This window comes from Planococcus citri, chromosome 3 (assembly GCF_950023065.1).
Source record: "Planococcus citri chromosome 3, ihPlaCitr1.1, whole genome shotgun sequence".
NCBI lineage: Eukaryota > Metazoa > Arthropoda > Insecta > Hemiptera > Pseudococcidae > Planococcus > Planococcus citri.
Window position 1 is genome coordinate 10,372,355 of NC_088679.1, and position 19,782 is coordinate 10,392,136.

The 19,782-nt window shown below is 34.3% G+C and overlaps 1 protein-coding gene across 1 annotated transcript; it reads left to right on the forward strand.

Moving 5' to 3' along the window:
• Nucleotides 1-795: 795 nt before the first annotated feature.
• Nucleotides 796-19,745, forward strand: Phlpp (PH domain leucine-rich repeat protein phosphatase). Its single transcript, XM_065357340.1, has 16 exons — nt 796-1,436; nt 3,515-3,601; nt 8,549-8,702; nt 9,170-9,230; nt 9,364-9,621; nt 13,369-13,554; nt 13,672-13,834; nt 13,971-14,101; nt 14,214-14,360; nt 14,451-14,826; nt 14,909-15,030; nt 18,309-18,516; nt 18,600-18,749; nt 18,832-18,959; nt 19,045-19,251; nt 19,337-19,745. Exons 1-16 carry the CDS (start codon nt 1,392-1,394, stop codon nt 19,566-19,568), a joined length of 2,655 nt encoding a protein of 884 aa, XP_065213412.1. The 5' UTR covers nt 796-1,391; the 3' UTR covers nt 19,569-19,745.
• Nucleotides 19,746-19,782: the final 37 nt, after the last annotated feature.

The window sequence follows — 19,782 nt, forward strand, 5'->3', positions numbered from 1 at the left end:
TCCAGTTCAAAAAAATTTTTTGTCAGCTGAGATGCCTTTCTTGTGAGGATGTACCAAAATTTCTGCTGCATTCCACCATTTCCAGCCATCTTTTTTTTTTTTTTTAGAACGAGAGAGAGATATTAAATCAACCTATCGTGAAACATGTTTACAGGTAGGTAGGAAGGTAGGCACTTCCTTTTCTGAGCACACGTTGATTGAATTTGAACTTCGCTTCTCCTCCTTCCATTATCTTGGAATTTTTACTTTAAAAAAAAAAAAAAAAAAATATATATAACATTGAATAAAACAGTTACATTTGCCGATTAGATATTATAAGTGAAATAATACCTAATCAATGACATAAAGTTCTTTCCACAAGAGTGATTTCAGTGGTTTTCCAGACAAATAGAAAGCATTCCTTTCATTATGTGGAATTAATAAGTACCATGGAATTATTGCTTCCATACAGAAAACCGCAAAAAATAATCGAGTAGGCATCTGAGTGTTTTCACGACTTGATAACACAAAATCAAACTATCAGCGTTATTTAATTATAAAAATTAAAACTCGCAATCAGCATTTTTCGTATTTTAAGTAGGTAATTAGGTCCCTAGATCTTAGCACCATTCTCATCTCATCGCTCATCATAAAAAATGAAAAATCCTCATAGGTATATTTTCCAATCGAGCCAAAATATTATATTATATCGTCATCCAAACACCAGAATTTTATACGCACCTGTATATCGTACCTAGACCTCTACCTATAGGCTGTATCAGTACGACGAATTCATCAACAACGAACTGAAAAAATCAGGTTAATTAACAGGAAAAGCAGCAGAGTAATGTACAGGTAAAAAATTCACGTTGGTATGGTGAATAAACTTTGTTATATCATAGTTATTAAGCTATATTTATTGTCTATGCAATGTGGAAAAAAAAAGTTATTATTTCCAGTGGGTGCACATTTTACATTTCGGTTCCGCTGGATGAAACATTCTTCGGTCAGTGAGCGTCCATTTCAAAACAATAAGTCGCCTGCGATCCACCGTATACTCGATATTGTTACTATACCAACACTTTTAAACAATAATTCAAGTGCCATTAATTTCGCGTTCTGATCGGATATTTTTTTACTAATTTGGAGAATTCGATTCTACGTCTTTTTTTTTTATTATTATCATTTGATCGTGTCGTGTATTTTTTTTAAATTCTGTGTTGAATTAGTGTTGTATTGTTTCATTTATTGGTGAAGAATTAGGTATAGAATAGATACCTATACCATACCGGTGAATGGTGGGTTCGTGCTTCGCGGTGCTTTGGTGTTGATTAATATTGTCATCTCTCGTTGAAATGTGTAAATTTATAATTATAAATGATTTAACCGATGTTGTGTGGTGTGTTTTTTGAATGAAGAAATTAAGCATGCGTTTTTGCGAACATTTAATGCAGCAGGTGAGATTAAATATTGAATATATTGTAACAGTTTTAAGTATAGGTACCTATAGGTTTTTTTTAGAGTGTAAATTGTTTCCGAAATTTCGAGCTTTGTAAATATCGCAGTAAATTTAAAATGAACACAAAAAAACATACGTTGATTGTGCCTAAAATTCCCCCTCCCCTCCTTCCCTCTCCAATTCAATACCTAATTTTTTAGAATTACCTATCTCTGATGAAAAGATCACGAATTTATATTAAAATTAAAAATTAAAATATCTACCGGATACACGTGCATGAAAATTGAATAAGAAATAAAATTTTATTCATAAAAAAATCAAAGTTATGGTTTTTACGTGATTTTTTCAATTTGAATGCGAATGAAAAGAAAAAAATGAAAAACATTTTTCAAATTTCAACATTTGGAAATTCATCAATTCAACGACAAATTTTGAAGACTTTCAACGAGATCAGAGGGGGAGGGGAGGGAGGCTGACTCATTTTTCACCCATCCTGATTCGATTTTCAAAGTTTGATGATTTTTAAAAAATTAAATAAGAAAATTGTAAAATAATTAATTATTGTATTGGCAAAATTTTTATGAAAATGGTTGAAATATTGAAACTTTTATACCCACGAATGAAGACTATCAGTCTCAAATTACCTTTCCAACCTTCCCTCCAACCACTCCATCCCTTCCACCTTTTGGTCTCAATTTTTGAAGGATTACAAGTTTAATCGAGAAAACAAATTTTTGGAAAAGTTTCATCAAGAAGACCATCGTACTTTAACTCATCAAAAAAAAATATAAAAAGAAAAATATATTTCTCATTTTGCCCCCAATTTTTGGCACCACTATGAATGAATTTTTTTTATTAATGCTAATCATGTTGAAAACAGAATAAAGATGAACCTCGCCTCGAGTAAAAACTTTTTTTTAATGAAATATTTTCAATTTACAATTCAATTTTATGAAATTCAGAGAAGAAGCAAAGAATAAGCATTTATGGTAAAGGAGAAAGAGGATAATTTGTCTTCTGCGAGGAGAACGATTCAATTTTGATCCATGGGATGCTTCGTCAACTCTGATTCAATTTTTGAATGAATATCAATGAATAATTTTTCAGGAATCTCGAATCACCTCAATCATCTGCCTTTTATTTTCAAAACTAAGGAATTTTTGACGAATTTTCGAAAACTTTGGAGGACTCGCTTCGCTTATGCTGATTTAAATACCATGTACTTTACCTACTGCTCAGATTTTCAAAAAAAAAGCAAGAATGGAAGTACATATTACGAGTAGCTCCATCTACAGTTTTGGGAAAGAGCATGGTTTAAATTTCTGAAACCCCTATAACCAAATTTTCAGATGCCCAAATTGATTTTTCGATTATTGGCAAATTTTTAAAACTCCAAAAGTTGTCTTTTTCTCAGCAACTATGTTTTTTTTTTGAAAAAAAAAAATTATTTCGTAAAAAAATGATGAAAATTGGAAAATTTATCTTGAAACTATTATCAACTCCGCCAAATTCGAATTTCACCATTTCGAACCATATTCTAAAATCTCCAGCGAAATTTTTGATTTCTCCAGAATTTTCAAATTCCTTCAGGAAATCAGGACATTAATTATTTGTGCAGATGAAAATCAAGTTGTCAAGTACATAGCTAATTCTCAACGTATAAAATCGCAGTTTTCAAAATAGGTACCTATTAAAATTATTCGGAATTTTTTGAAATTCTATTCAACATTTTTTTAACTCCTCCTCCTCCTCCTCCTCCTCCCTCCCCCTCCCTTTTCGTTTTCCCAAATCCTCAGAACCGATTCTGCTCCAAATGGGATATTCAAACAGAGGCCACTGTTGGGTACTCGAGGAGGGGAAGGGGGTGATTCTTGTTTAAAGAAAAAACCATGAAAATGAATTCAATACAACGAATTTCCACGGACCAATTATTTTGATCACCAATCTGAGCTTCAATCTCAATTTTTTTTACAAATATGTACTAGCTACCACACATTTAAAGACTTGTATTCAATTATTCAAATTTAACTACCTATGCTGAATGCTCTTGTCCTTTAATAATACTTTTTTTTACAGGAATGGGAAACACGAAACAACAATCTCTCAGTCATCAATTTAAAAAACAGTTCATTGAAAGGAAATATCCAATTGGCTAATTATGGAGTAAGTAAACTTAGCAGCTTAAATATTGCAAAAATACATTGTACGTCTACGTATTATCTACCTACTTTACGGGACGCTGGCAGGTCGAAGACTCGTGATCATACGCTACATACATACGAGTACATACGTACATTTACCTACATCGAACTGTACCTTGCAAAGGAAGTATTACGTTCTTCGTACGATTTTTTTTCATCCGTAAAATAAAGATAGCTTATGAGATACGAGTTAGGTATTCGTAAAATTACCTTGATCCCGATAATTGCGACCGTGTCAGTTTCCTTTGAGCTGGGCTTGATCATGATGTACCTCTACCTATCTAGTAGCTCACTAGGTACTTCAACTCACTCTATACGCTCACTCAAAGTCTATATTTTTCAGAACTTTTCCGGTAAAGTGACTCAGCTGCAGCAAATAGGATGTTATTACGTAACTTGAATGATCATTTGATCATACCTACTTATTATGTACCTACTTTTAGGTATGTACAATGTTCTTAGGACCTCGTCGTCGTCCGTCACAAAATTTCGAAGCATCATTTTTAGTTACAAAAAAATTATAGTAAACAAAATAAAAAACATCATGATTTCCCATTGCTTACAAGTTACAAGGGAACCTCTCAAGGTGTCCACCTCCGATTTGAACGAGCCTACGATATCTGGAAAGAGTATCATCTGAAACTCCATAGCCTATATTTTAGCTGCCCATCGTTGATTTTTCGATTTTTTGTAAATTTTTTAATTCAGGCGATTCATATTTTTTAAAAATAAAAATTAATTCAAAAAAAAGATTAAAATGAACCCAAAAACTAATATATCAACCCCCTCGAATCCAAATTTTATGCTTAAAGCCGTTTTGAAGCATCTACTCGTAGTACGATTTTCAATTTCTCCAAAATTTTGAAATTTCTGTAGAAGGTGTGGAAATTAACTTGGTAGCTAAAAATCGAGTTATGGCTTATATCCTATCTGTTTAATGATTTCTTCCACACTCGGGCAGATTTCCAGGTGGACCCCTCAAGTACGTTTTTTTTACCAGAATTATTTTTACGAGAAAAAAAAATTAAAAAATCAAAATTCTCTGTTCGCAATAAAATCGTTGAAATTCGAACGAATTGCTGTTTCTAGACTAAAACCATTCCTCTAAATGCGAATTCCACCATTTTAAGTCATTCCTGTAACCTTCTGCGCGATTTTTGAATTTCTCCAAAATTTTGAAACATCTCCAGAAAGGCGTGGAAATGAACTCGGCAGCTAAAAGTCGAGTTGTGGCTTAAATTCGATCTTCAACCTGTTCAACGATTTTTTCCACTAAAGTAAAGGCTGATTAACGCAGGCGTTCGCCTCAAGTCCGATTTTCTGACCAAAATTTTACTAGACAAAAAATTAGTAAAAATCAAAAAATTTCCTGTCCATAAAAATTTTTTGAAATGCGAACCAATCGCTCTTTCTAGACTATAGAACCATCCGCTTGAATCCGAATTTCACTATTTGGAGCCATTTAAAAATTCTAAAGAAATCGACAATCAGGCTGGAAAGCTTCAGAGAATATGGTTCGAGAGTATGAAATTCGGATTCAATTGGTTGATAACTTGATATCAGTTTCAGGACTTATTTTCATCATTTTGTCTGAAAAAAAGGGGATAAATTGTCTGTATTCAAATTTGGATTTTCAATAGTTCGCCAAAAATTGAAGCATCATGTTTGTGCAGTTTCTCGTTAGTTCATTTTAGTTCCACTAGTATTCATGCATCTGACGAAGGGAAAGATGAAGAAGCAGCGAGAAATGGACATTGCCGGCTATCTACCTTGTATAAAACCAGAAACTTCAACAACAATTTTCAACCCCCTCCCCTCATATTTACCCCTCAAAATGGTGTAAAAAAAACTAAAAATGTGTCTCAGGGAGGGTTGGAGTAAAATGGAAATTTTGGGGAAAATAACTAAGTATTAATGAGTAGGGTGTCGTTTTCTTATGATTCGATATCGCTGAGCACGAATATGACGTCAGATGTTTTTCTACGTTCATCTAGCCCTCTCCAGAGCACTTCGCCCCCTCAAATTTTACTATTGTTAAAAAACATGAAATAAGTTTAAAACGCCATTTTGAGGAGTAAATATGAGGTAGGGGTTGAAAATTTTTGTGGGGATACCTACTGAGGATATACATAACTTTCAGAAAAATTTTTCAAAATCGGTTGAAATGGGGCTGAGAAAAGTGTTATTAAGATTTCAGAAAAGGGGGGAGGGGTCCCCCAAAAAGGGGAGGTGGTATGGATCTGAAATTTTTCAAGTGGAAGTTTCTCGATGGTACCCACCTTCCATGCTAGTATCAACCCGAACGCTCTCGGGGGATATTTCACTCCTCCCCTGCGTCAATAGCTTTTTTAGAAACCCCCTCTCATTTGAATGGTTCTAGCTCCGCCCCCCTTGGGGGTAGAAGGGAAGTTGATATATCACTAGATCGGAAATTTGACGTAGATTCTTTTATCTGAATACATATTTTTCGCTAAAATGCAATGCGAGGGAGAAAATTGCAAAAAACTGATTTTGGAGGGTTTCTAGATCCACAATAGGGGAGAACGCTCACCAGGGACGCGCGGGGACTCATCGGATTCGTGTTCAGCACATAAAAATGGACCAGTATACCAAAATTATTCAGCTTTCTACCTCACTTTTCCCAATGACCCTTTTTTTACGTCTAATTTTCCTTTACTATTTCTCAATGAAAAATAATAACACCTAATTTTCTTTAATTTCTCCCATTTGGACCATCTTTTAATGTGAAAGCAAAATTTCATGAAGCAACAAAAAATTTAAAAAATCCGAAAATGATTCAAAATGTCGTGTTTTTATGGAAGCCAGAATTAGTATTTGAACAAAGCAGAGGTAGGTACTTTAATTTCAATTGATGTTTTGGAAAATTTTCGATTTTTTTCCTCCATAAAAGCTCTCAATTTCGTTTTGGAGTCACAGCAATGCAGAAAATATCATATTTATACCTAATACCGAAATCCCAAAATCTTTTGTTTCCCGAAATCTCGAAAAAATTTTATTTTAAAGGATTGGATGTTTTTATTCAGAAATTTGAACATAAATATGAGCAAACTTACAATTGGAAAAATCTACATTTCAAAAATACAAAACGTCCTAAAAAAATAATGAAAAAATTGAAATTTCAAGAAATCAGTCAAATTAAATTCTGGAAATGTGAAAGATATCGTGAATGAATGAAACAAATTAGAAAAGATTAAATTTGAAATTTAAAATACATAGTTTTGAAAAATCTTGGATCTTCTATGGGAAAATTGAACTAAATGAGCACAAAAGCAGAAATTGAATTTTGTAACTTGAAATAGCCCAGAAAACAATAAAAAAGAATTTTGAGAAGTGAATTGAAAAAATTTGAGTTATTAAAATAATTTTATCTGGAAAGATAAAGTCGAAATTTCAAATTTTAAAAAAAATAGATCTGCAATTTGGGATTTTTAAATTCGAGATAAAAACATTCGGAAAAGTGCGAGTCATAATTTTCAAAAGCAGCTCAAAAATCAATTGGGCATAGGCCCAAGCATGTTAAAGACCCAAATTTTCACATACCTAAGTGAAGACAATTAATATTTTTAAAGCCCAATTTTTTCAAAAAATGCTCCAAAATTTCTAAATTTATGATTATTAGACAGCTGCTTCTAGATAATATTCCATAATTACTAACAAGTATTTTGAAGGTCATAATTATATTCGAAATGGATAAGGAAAGTCCAGGAAAAAAAACAATAAATTAATCAATCTTCACACCAGAGTGCTTAATTTTGGTTCTCTTGACTTTTTATGTTTTTAAACTTCTCAAAAATTGATTGAAATTCCAAACAAAATTATGTAAAAAAAACAAAGAACTTCTCAAAAAAAAAAAAAAAAGGAATAACATAAAATTTTCTATTTAAAGAATAATTCATTTTTCAAGAGCCTATTTAGATATATTGAATCATTTCTGTTGTAATCTTTCAATAATTCAGCGTTTTTAGTGAGAGGAGACGATCGTGACTGATTTGGAGGACCATAGCACTGTTTTGGGGCAAATTTTTTTCAAAAACTAAGACCCAAAATACCGAAAACTCACTACAATTTTGAAATGTGCAATTGGACTGATACACTTTGGTTATAATCTTACAAATTAAGCAGTTTCGAGTTCCACTTTTAACGTGAACAGAATAAAAAATGCATTTTCCAGGTCCAAAATTTTTGTCAAAAAAGTACCCCGAAATCTTGAAATGTGTAATTGGGCAGGTACTACACTAGGATCCATATTCCTTCTAGTCCAATCCCAATTATACCATCACGTTTTGAGGATCTCTCTCAACATAAGCAAATTTTAAAAAATTCTAGGTCCTTTAAAATTCATATAGGTACTGGTTATTATCTCCAATTAAAAATTGGCCTCTAAATGTGACTGTAATTTGAATACGACAAGAATTTGTTTTTTTTTTTGGTTTTGTATCCGGTCATAAAATTTTTCATAGAAAGGCTACGTTCGCAGATGATTTTTTGAGGATGTTACCCTACGAGTTCTCATGCTCTGATGAAAAATTGACCAAAATCTGTGACTATTACTGACTCAGAGAGCCTTCGATTCTGAACTTGAAGTTAAGAAGTTCCCTCGTCAGATCTAATATTTTGAAATGTTGATTTCTTTAATGTCGAATGACAACGTGACCACGCAATTGAAATTAAAACAACCAAAACAAAAACGATTTAAATTCGAAATTAGTCCTCTCGCATACACCGTTATCCAAACTGCCTACTCGCATATCACCATCGCCGAATAAAAGACATCTCAAATAGCTAGAAAGTACACACACACGTCTTCAAACTGTCATCCGCATCATCTTATTCTGACGATGTATGCTCCTACTTATAGTATACTCTCGTGCATATTCATTTGTTGCAGAATTTAACCGAATTAAACGTCAGCAACAATAGCATAGAACATTTGGACTTATCAGCAATACCTACGCTGGAACGAGTCGACTGTTCGAGGAATAAAATTTCCGAATTAACGTTAAATGGGACTTCGCTAACCAGCGTGACTGCTGCACATAACAGTAAATAATTTTTTTTCGCACTTTTTTGCACGATATGTACCTACTTAAAATATTATAAGATTACCTATATTATTTTATATAGGCGTTTGTAGGTATATGAGAGTTTAATTAAGAAAGCATCTTCTACCAAAAAAAAATATATAGGTACAATGACTGGCTAAACGTTACATTGCATTGCATTTTGTCGTAAAAAAAAAGAAAGTAAACCGACGATTAATTCATTAGGGAGAAAAATATGTAGGTAAATAATATTTTCGTGTATGAGTTTTTTCGCACCATTTTACCTGCCATTCTGTTTTTATATGGAGCTTTCAACTTGACAAATAAGTCAGTATTAATCTCTAATGAATACCTGTGTGTACCTCATCTTTTTCACCTGAACCTGTATTGTATAAGGTCAACGTGCTTCGTATATACCATATTTTGGAAGAATGTGAACAAAAATGCGATAAATTTTTTCGTTACAGAATTAAAATCACTGACCGTGTCTCCAGCTCCGAATCATCTGCAGCATTTAAACGTCTCGTAGTAAGTATACCATACCGAGCACGTTTGGCTATATAATGTACATTTACCTGTTTCCTCTCAAACCACACATAGAGAGTTCCTGTACTTATAGCAGTGCACTAATTACCGAACCTTATATTGTCTATCATTACAGTAATGAGATAGAAAAACTACCCGACTGGGTTTCCGAGAGTAATTCGCTGAAGGGTGTGAATTGCAGCCATAACCGGTTACGAGAACTACCGCAGGATATATTTTTGAACGAAGATTCGGTCCTGTCGACTTTACAATTAAGTTTCAACCAGTTAACAACGCTGCCACAAGTTATGCGTCGAGTGCCACTGCAGCAGTTGTATTTGCAAAATAATAGTCTGATTACGTTACCTAGACATTTCTTTATCGCTTCGTCGAAGTAATTATTCGTAACGTCTTACAATATAATGTACATTACCTACCTATCAACTAATTAAAATGTTGGCCAACGCTATGCATAAAATTTACGTGCGTATGCTACGATTCGTCGACCGTAAAAATATTCTGCAGATAATGGAATATGGGTTTAAGAATATGTAGAATATCGAGATTAATGTTTACCTAAGTTTTGAAATTGTCGCAAGAAAAGTAGGATACGTGCGTATAGCAACTGGTTACGATGTGTTTTGAATATATCTACGCGGAAATCGAATGGCGAGATGAGATTGAGGTTACTTTAGTTTATGGTTTTCACAGTACCTATAGGAGCAGTTTTTATTTTGTGGGGATATCTGAATGTTGATGGGTAAAAAAGATCATGGGGCTGGAATGATCAACTGAAATTGTTCAATTTTTTCCGAGACTTTCAAAATTTGGAAACCCCCTACGAGAATGCAGCTATCCCCACCAAACGAAAACCCATTGAATATATCATCATCCAAAAATCACTGAACAAAAATTTTCAAAAACTGAATTTTATCTTTTGGTTTTTGGTAAATTTTTGAAAAATTCAAAGACTTTGGTACCTACTTCCTGTTGAAAACTTATAATTCGAACAAACGTGGGTAAAGAAAGCTGAAATTTGCTTCGTGACCCATTTTTGACATCATGAATTGATTGATGGCTTTTTCAAATCCTTCTAGAGCCTCCACCGGATTTTTGGATCTTCGAGGGGCGGACATGGCCTATGATATTACATATTTGGCGATTGCCAAGGGCCCCAATACACCAAGAGACCCCCTGGGCCATGTTTATAAACCGAAAAAATATACTATTTTCACTTTCTCTAAACATAAATTTTCGTAAGTTTTTGCCCTCGCTTTTCTTTTACTTTACTTATTTCAAAATCGAAACTTTTAATTAAGTACGTTTAAATTCTAAAATTGTACCGTCAAAAAATACTTAAATAAACTCATTACAAAAAACATTGTTCAAAATACGAATTTTTAAAATTTTTCTACCCTTGATTCGTTTGGAACAGTTTTTTTTCCAAATCGAAATCGTATTTTTATAAAAATCTATTAGACCTATTCAAGTTTTAAGAAATGTTCAAGATAAAAAAAACACACTTTTCACCTGAAAAAACAGTGCGGAATTCTACTTCTCGAAACTACATATTGCTCTCACTCTGCTCGGACCTGTTTGCTTCTCATTTTCGAAACTGACATTTTTGAAAACTCATCATTCAAATTCTGAAATTTTTTACCTCTCAAAATACGAATTTTTAAAATCTTTTTGCTTTCATTTTGCTCGGGTCAATTTCTATATTTTTTCTAAACCAAAAAAAAGATCCATTTTTGAAACTTCTATAAATTTAAAAGGGAAAATAACAATTTTTTATGAGCCTTAATGCGAATTATATTAATTGGCAAAATTATTGTCATTTCACGTTTTATTTATTCACTTTAAAAACTCTTCATTTTATTCGGCAAAATTGATATTTTTTTCGTATGGCAAATTTTTAGTTCCCTCTACCTCCCTTCTCCCTAAAAAAAACTACTTTTGTTTCATCGAGGCAATTTTTTCAAAATATTTGTCCATGTTTTGAAAATGAGAAAGTTTAAAAATTTTCTAACGGATCCAGAACAATTTAAAACTAAATTCGAGGTCTCTAAAATAAGGTTTCATTAACTCGCTCTTAATTCTACCTGTTCGATTAAATTTTTATTTTTTCATTTTTTTCATACAAAATGAGGAAAATTCGAACTTTCTTATAACACTAGAAATCGAAAAATGGCACTCGAAGAGTACAATTGATACAGGATCAGTGTTCCTCGTACCAAAATCTTTTCCTTCTTTTGCACCCTCCACCCCCTCCTCCATCATTGTGATCTCATTCAAAAATTGAGACGAACTTCTTTAAGAAATTCAAAAAATATTAATCAAAAACTGCAAAAAAAATCAAGTACAATAGGTACTTACCTGAAAAAAAATTCTTGAAAACAGATCAGTATTTCTTTGAAATTCAATTTTTTACCTTCTTCAGCTCAATCCAAAAGTTCATAAAATTTTTTTTAGCTTTTTCATATTTTCAAAAAAATAAGTTACAATAAATAAATTATTCGAGATTAAATTAAGATTCGAGAGCAGCCAGAAACTGAGGGCATTCAAAACGAGCCCAGATCATGTGTAATTTTGCTCCTTCCATTAAAAAAAAAAAAAAAAAAAAAAGATTCTAGGAAAACCGATTGATTGAACTACAAACTTGAAATTTTTTGTATGTACTTACTAAAAAATAATGAAATAAAATATTGGCTTTTTTGGATTGTGATTTACTTATACAGGCACGTCTCCTCTCCCCCTCTAGAAGTTTTCATGATCCATATTTTCTGAACATTTTTTTAAAAAAAAGTGAAACAAAATAAAAATTTTGATTTTCAAGAGACCTTGAGGGGATTTTAAAAGAATGGAAAATTGCTCTAATTGTGTCGTGGAATAAGGTTTGAATGTTTGTGACCATAATTATTTTTTCGATAAAAACACGTTGAAAATTTTGGAGTAAATTTTTTTATCCTTCGACATTTGTTGGTCTCAGATGTGGGATACAGATCTTGGATTTATAAAAAAAAAAAGCTCAAAATAATTCGTATAAAAGTTACATTTGATGTAAAAAAACTCCAAAAAGTATAAAAATTGCAACCCTATCCATCTATTGCTTTTGAAATAGCTTGAGTATCTAGTCAATTTTAAAAAGACTCCAAATTTTTTTAAAAACAAGATTAGATAGAGATGAGATGAAGTTACGAGTTTTGATCTTTTAGGGCTTTTTTTCCAAAAAAATTCGTCAAAAAGTCATCATTTCATTGGAAATCGTTGAAATTTTCGAAAATAGACAACAAAATGATTGGGCAGTTGGCAAATAACCGAAATTTCAAAATTACAACTATTCAATTATACACACTTTGAGATTACAAAGCTGACTCTAATTTTAATTCACACAAAATAAGTGTAGAAAAAGAAATAAATTTAAACAAAATAATCCTTAAAATTTCATCGAAATTGTCCCCAAAAAACTGGAATTTCTAAAATATCGCTAGAGGCTTTCACAGCGACTGGAAAGCAGCTCCAGTCGACTAAACGTGCTGAAATTATGGTTTGGAGTAAATTTTAGCTTCCGAATTTCATTTGGTAAAATTTTGTTGAAATTTCAACTTTCAATATCTGCGGAGACTCTAGAACTGCTCAAAAAGATTCGAAACAGTTTTCAATCGATTCGGAGTCGTCAAAAATAGAATACACATCAAATTTAAGCTTTCTAGGTCAATTTTGTGACATTTTGATTCATTTAAAATAAAAAAATTACCAAAAAAATCAAAAAATGCACTTCGGCTTTTGACATTTTGGCAGGTGAATATATCTTTTCATGCTTTTTCGATCTAATTTTGTCCAGTGCAAAAATTTTTCCGCCAGTTGGATACGTTCCCTGTAAGTATCAAGAAAGCAGGATAAATGAAATCTGATGTAATTTGGAGGGGAGGGGATGCTGCTGGGTGCTACAAAATTTCAGCTCGCTTCTTTTTTTCCACTCACGTCCCCAAAAAAGAAAGGAAAAGGTTTCCTAAACTTGAAAAAATTACTCATCTTATTCTTATTTGATTTCCTAGTAAGGTACAATCAGTCAAATAAATTAACAAATAATTTACCCGTAATAGGTACCTAATTAAAAACCATTTTTGTCATATTTCAGTTTAAAAATACTCAACGTTTCAAAAAACTGCTTAAAAGAGATACCGCAATTCATTTGTAAAAATGAAAGCCTGGAGCAACTGTATTTGACATCAAATGCATTGACTGATATCACTCCATTACTCAACTGCATCCGTTTAAAAGTTCTGCACGTTGCTTACAATGCCATAAGTTCCTTGCCAGAAGGGTAAGTAAAATTTTCACAAAAAACGTGGGAGACTTAATTACCTACTTATTTGATTTGTTCTTTTAAAAATATCTTTGAGCATTGATCAAATTGAATTTTTCTCTCTTAATTTTTTAGTTGCATATCAGCTTGGCCAGATATGCAGGAATTAATCATATCCGGCAACAATGTGTACCATTTACCAGAAAACATCTGCAGTTGGTATTATTTGAAGATTTTCAGGGCTCATTCTAATTTATTAACTACCAGTCCGAGCTTCGTTAATAATAATTCATTAAAGGTAGGTAAATAATATTATGTAACCCCTACCTACCCCAATTAACTAAAGGACCTATGGTTCAGTTGAAATAAAGTACCTAGTTCAAGTGTAGGTATAGGTGAGGTGAGATTATAAAGATTGCATTTATTTTTTGTAGGTTTTAGATTTATCTCATAATTATTTAGAAAAATTAGATATCATGTCGTTGATCCCGAAACAACTCATGTTCCTGGATATTTCCGGCAATAATAGATTACAAATTGACTCTAAACAATTTCAACACTACAAGTAAGACAATAAAAAGTTCAGACAAAGTTCTGAGTCCGGAGAGTATTACTTTTCCCCTCCAATTTATAGCACTGACTGATTCAAAATCTCATTTTTTCCCCTACTCTTGTAGAATCCACCGATCAGTGAATCTCGTCGACGTATCCGGCTTCAATCGAAATTCCCTTCCATGTATGCCAATCCGAGAAGAAATTAAAGCCATGGAACAACAACTACCTTGGTCGATAGGATTTTCTGAAACGACCGGCAAATCTGACACGTAAGCATATCTATACCTTTACCTACACCAACTTCATTTCTTGTAATTTACCAGCGACGAACGACTCTCTATCCGCAATGATTTCTGCAGGTTACACATATCACAGCTCAGACTGCCGACGTTTTGCAATTCCGAAGCCCTAATCGGTGTCTTCGATACTACAAATGACACCGAATTATCAAAATTACTAGTCAAGACAGCACCACCAACGTTACTAGCTGAACGTACCGAACGTGAGGCGAATAGCGATTATTTAAAATACACCATGGTTTCTTTACTTCGCGAGGTGAAAGATAGCCCTAGACAGTCTGATGTTCATATCACGTTGTGCCACATTTGTAAAACAGAGGATCCTCAAGAGAATACGGTGTCGAGGTATTTGCTGAGGATTGCTAGCGTGGGCGATACTAAGACTATCCTGTGTAGGAATTTTGGATCTCTGACTTTATCTAATAATGCCAATCAAGTGCGTTGTACGAATACTTCTACTCTACTCGTGATTCTGAATTATTATAGTTTGATATGTTTTACTTAATGATATTTTTCAGAACCACCAGAACCATCGACAATCTAATGGCCATAACAATCAACCCAACATATTGCAAGATCTGCATACCACTGAGATCAGCTTACACGAACAAGATCAATTTTTGTTATTGGCCAGTAAAAGGTAGGTACCTACCTATTATTAAAATTCAAAATTTTTTTACCTATGTTTTAAAAAGGCTTAATTTATTACTGAGCAAAGAATCGGCTTACGTCAATTTCTTCAAATTTTTCTATACCTTGCCTCATATGTATTTGTGATGGAATAAAAGTAATTATTAGAGTCCATCATCGCAGTCCTATAACTCTCTCTAGAATGAAGTGGGTTGCTTCGAAAAATAAAATTTTTGCACTTTTGGCTCCATCTTGAGATTTTTTTTTTGGTCAAATGATATAAAGTTTGACGTCAAAGTGAAGGTTCTTAGCTTAGCACAATTTGAGTCATAAAAAATAGTTCAATTATTCATGTCTTACTTTTAGTCGGGGAGCCCACTTAAGGATAAATTGCACCCCCCCCCCGTCGAACCTCCGGAGGGGGAGTCCTAAGCAACATTTCTAGCCCTTGAACTCAAAAAAAAAGTTTCAAAAATCTACTGGAGGCTCCAGTAATTTTCAAAAAATCACTGGATGCTCCAAAACGACTTGAAATTCCCCTGCAGTTGACTTCGTAGCGTATTGAAATTAGTTTACAGAATAAATTTCAGCTTTCCAACTCCATTTTGGTGAAATTTTGTGGGAATTTCGAGTTTCAAAAATCTACTGGAGGCTCCAGAACTGCTCAAAACGGTTTGAAACAGTTTCCAATCGATTTGGCATGTCGAAAATAGGGTATATCCCAAATTTCAGCTTTCTTGGTCAATTTGGTAAAATTTGATTTTCAAAAATTCACCAAAAATCGAAAAACGCACTTTGGCACTTGAAATTTTGACAGGTGATAAATTTTTGCTTGATCTTTCGATCTACTTTTGTACAGTTTGAAAAATGTTGAGCAAGTCCTATGTTGGAATGCAAAATCTGCGATTTCGGCTGACCTGTCAATCAAAATGGCCACCATTTTGTAAGTAGGGCCACTTTTTTTTTGAGTACAAGGGCTAGAAATGTTGCTTAGGACTCCCCCTTTTAAAAAAAAGTTGTCCCGGAGGATCGACGGGGGGGGGGTGCAATTTATCCTTAAGTGGGCTCCCCGACTATTTCGAAAATTTGAAGGAAAATGCGATAAATCCTCTTCATTACCTATGTTAAGACTTTCAAAAACAAAAATTACCAATTTCTGGTATTTTGATATTACCTATTTCATATTTTCTGACATTTATCTGATTTTACAATATTTGAAAATCCGACATTAGAACTTGAAGCAAAATTACATATTTACCTACGTATTAAAATTGCTGAGACGCCTGACAAGTGGATAGGCGACTTTTAGAGGCCAAAAAAAACGGGTAAATGACCTTGAAAAGCCAGAAAAATGAGTCAATGACCTTGAGAGAATAGACAAGCAGGCAGATGACCTTGGAAAACCAGACAGACAGGTGAATGATCTTAAGAAACCTAAGAGGAAGACAGACGGTTTTGAGAAGCCAGACAGACGGGTCAATGACCTTTAGAAGCCAGACAGGAATCACAGAGAACCTTGACAAGTCAGACAAACGGGTCAATGACTTTTAGCAGCCAGTCAAGAAGACAAACTGATGGGTCAATGACCTTCAGAGGCCAGACAAGGAGGTAGACGACCTTGAGAAATTAGACAGATGGGGCAGTGATCTTTATCAGCAGACAGGTCGATGACATTTAAGGGTCAGCCAAGAAGGCAGACGACCTTGGAACGTCGTACAGACAGGTCATTGACCTTAAGAGGTCAGTCAGTCAGTCAGTCAGTCAGTCAGTCAGTCAGTCAGACAGACAGACAGATAGGCAGATACATACACGACCTTGAAAAGCCAGTCAGATGGGCCAACGACCTTTAGAGGTCAGACAGGAAAACAGACAACTTTGGGGAACCAGACAGACGAGTCAATGACCTTTAGAAGTCAGAAGGAAGACAATGTTGAGAAGCCAGAAAGTCGGGTCGATGACCTTTAGGAATCAACCAGGAAGACAAACTGATGGGTCAATGATCTTCAGAGGCCAGGCAAGAAGGTAGATGGTCTTGAGAGATAAAACAGCAGGGTCAATGACCTTTAGCAGCTAGAAAGACAAGCAACCTTTAGAAAACAGACAGCCGGGTCGATAACCTTCAAGGGTCAGCGATGAAGACAAACTGACGGGTCAATGACCTTCAGAGGACAGGCAAGACAGTAGATCCCCTTGAGAAATTAAACAGCTGGGTCGATGACCTTTAGCAGCTAGAAAGACAGGCAACCTTTAGAAAACAGACAGCCGGGTCGATAACCTTCAAGGGTCGGGCAGAAAGGCAGATGACCTTTGAAGGTCATGTAACCAGGTCATTGACCCTAAGAGGACAGACAGACAGAAAGAAAGATCTATAAATATACGGCCTTGAGAAGCCAGCCAGATGGACCAACGACCTTAAGAGGTCAGACAGGAAAACAGACATCTTTGGGGAACTGGACAGACGAGTCAATGACCTTTAAAGGTCAGAAAGAATACAATCTTGAGAAGCCAGAAAGACGGGTCAATGACCTTTAGGGGTCATCCAGGAAGACAGACGTCCTTGAGAAGCCAGACGGACCGGTCAACGACCTTAAGAGACCATACAGGAAGACAGACGACTTTGGTACGCCAGACAGACGGATCAATGACCTTTAGAGACCAGACAGGAAAGCCGGATGTCAGACTGCGGACGATCTTAACATAGAGCTGAGGCCTGGCCCCGGATTATTTGACATTTTTTTACACTCTCATCAACTTTAAAAACTGAGCTTTCAAACAAAGCTCAATTTCAAATTTTTGAAATTTTTGATGAATATGTTTTGAAACCACTCCTGCCTTTGAAACACTTGAACAGATTTTCTCCAGCACTTGAAATGCAAAGTTGGACATTAGGACAAGAAATTTCATCTTCTGAAAAAAAAAAACAACTCCAATCTCACCTGACCTGACCTGACCTGACCGGACCTGAGTCAAGGGTATAGTTGGGGCCAATGATAGCAATTTTCCTTCTTTTCTAATGTCATAATGTGAGGAAACTACAAACAAATTTTGAGTAAAATAGGAGAACTTTCCTAAACCCAAAGGCCAAAACCAGGCTGATTTGGCCTGGAATGACCTCAACGAGTATCTCAAAATTTCATACAACGTCCTGCTTCAGTCAATATAATTTCTTCATAAATCTTTCATTTCAACTTTTATATAATTTATACTCCCCCCCCCCCCTCCCCAACATATTTTCTTCCCTTTTTTATGCAAATACACATCACAAACAAAATAATTTTTGATCCACAGCTTATGGGAAGTCATCAGTACCGAAGAAGCGGTAGCCGAAGTTCGAAGTGTTAGTAATCCTGTCCTGGCAGCGAAAAGACTTCAAGATCTGGCTCAAAGTTACAACTGCGAGAAAGGATTGAGTGTCGTTGTATTAAGATTTCAAAATCTAGCCGAAGATTTTGATTTATTAGCTCAGGAAATGCGACAAACAATAAGATCTACGAAGGTAACTTAGACTACTTCTAAATTAATTTGATTTTCAAAATTATTACCCTACAACTCATATCGATATTCGATCTCATAATTTAGAGTTCCAATAAAATATGCACCTGTGATCAAAGTCGAATAGAAAATCTAACAGATAGTGAAAGATCATCGCCTAGTGGTCAAAGCGATAAATTCGGAGCGATTCGAATAAATCAAAGCATTTACGGAGACAGTATTAGCATTAAGAATTACGTAAGTATCAACAAATCTTAATTAGGTACACCGAAAATGTCTCCAAAAATAAAATTCATTACTACGTGAAAAAAATTCGCAGCCAACACGAAAATACTCGCACCCACTACCACTTCAAGACCTCATCAATAACCGCGATCAAAATGAAATCTCATTCAAGGATATTTACAACGGGAACATGGCCGATGGAGAAGAAAGCTTTTCTGACAGGTTAGTTTTCAGATCGTATTCCACTTCAGTTCATCCCAAATAATTCTTTCTTTTAATTACATTCAAATTGTTTATACTTGAACAGGTCCGGATTACAAATGGCTGAAGAAAGGTTCCGATGTTGGGAATACATGCTCGAGCAAAATACTCAAATGTTATTCGATAAAGAATTAGACACGTTATCGAAAAGCTTCACCAAACGATCGATCCCATCGAAACCCGATTTATGGGCCCATACCAAAAGTGTATCGCATTTACCAGATTGCATTCAACCTCTACCTTTCGTTTCAAAGTACCTATCCGAGGCTTAACTTTACTAAAATCTCATAGAAAACCCTCTTATACAATCAATACAGTAAAATTAAATCAATTTACAGACGTTTCGGAAGCGCTAGATCGTACAATACGTCGAGAAGACTGGATATGGGGCGTAAATCACTGAGCGGAGGGCCCAACGCAGCTTATTTTGGCAGTCTACAGCATCTTATGCCTTATCACCTGGAGTACGATTTTTCCGAAATCAAAGAAAAATACGACAGTAACCTCGATTCGTTGGAAATGGATGGTCGAATGCATAAATATTGGGATGTTGCCACGACAGAATTATAAATTATTAAAATAAAAATCTCAGGGGAAAAAAATAATTTAAAACAACACCTCGAGTTAAAGATTTGATTATTTTTTCAATAAAATTCTTCTGTATCTGTACGATCGTCACCTCATCTCTTGATGTAAATTTTAAATGTAAAATAATCCAAAAATAAATTATTATAATTTTTTTAAAAATTTATTTCAAGCATCAAAATTATCTTTCACTTCTTAA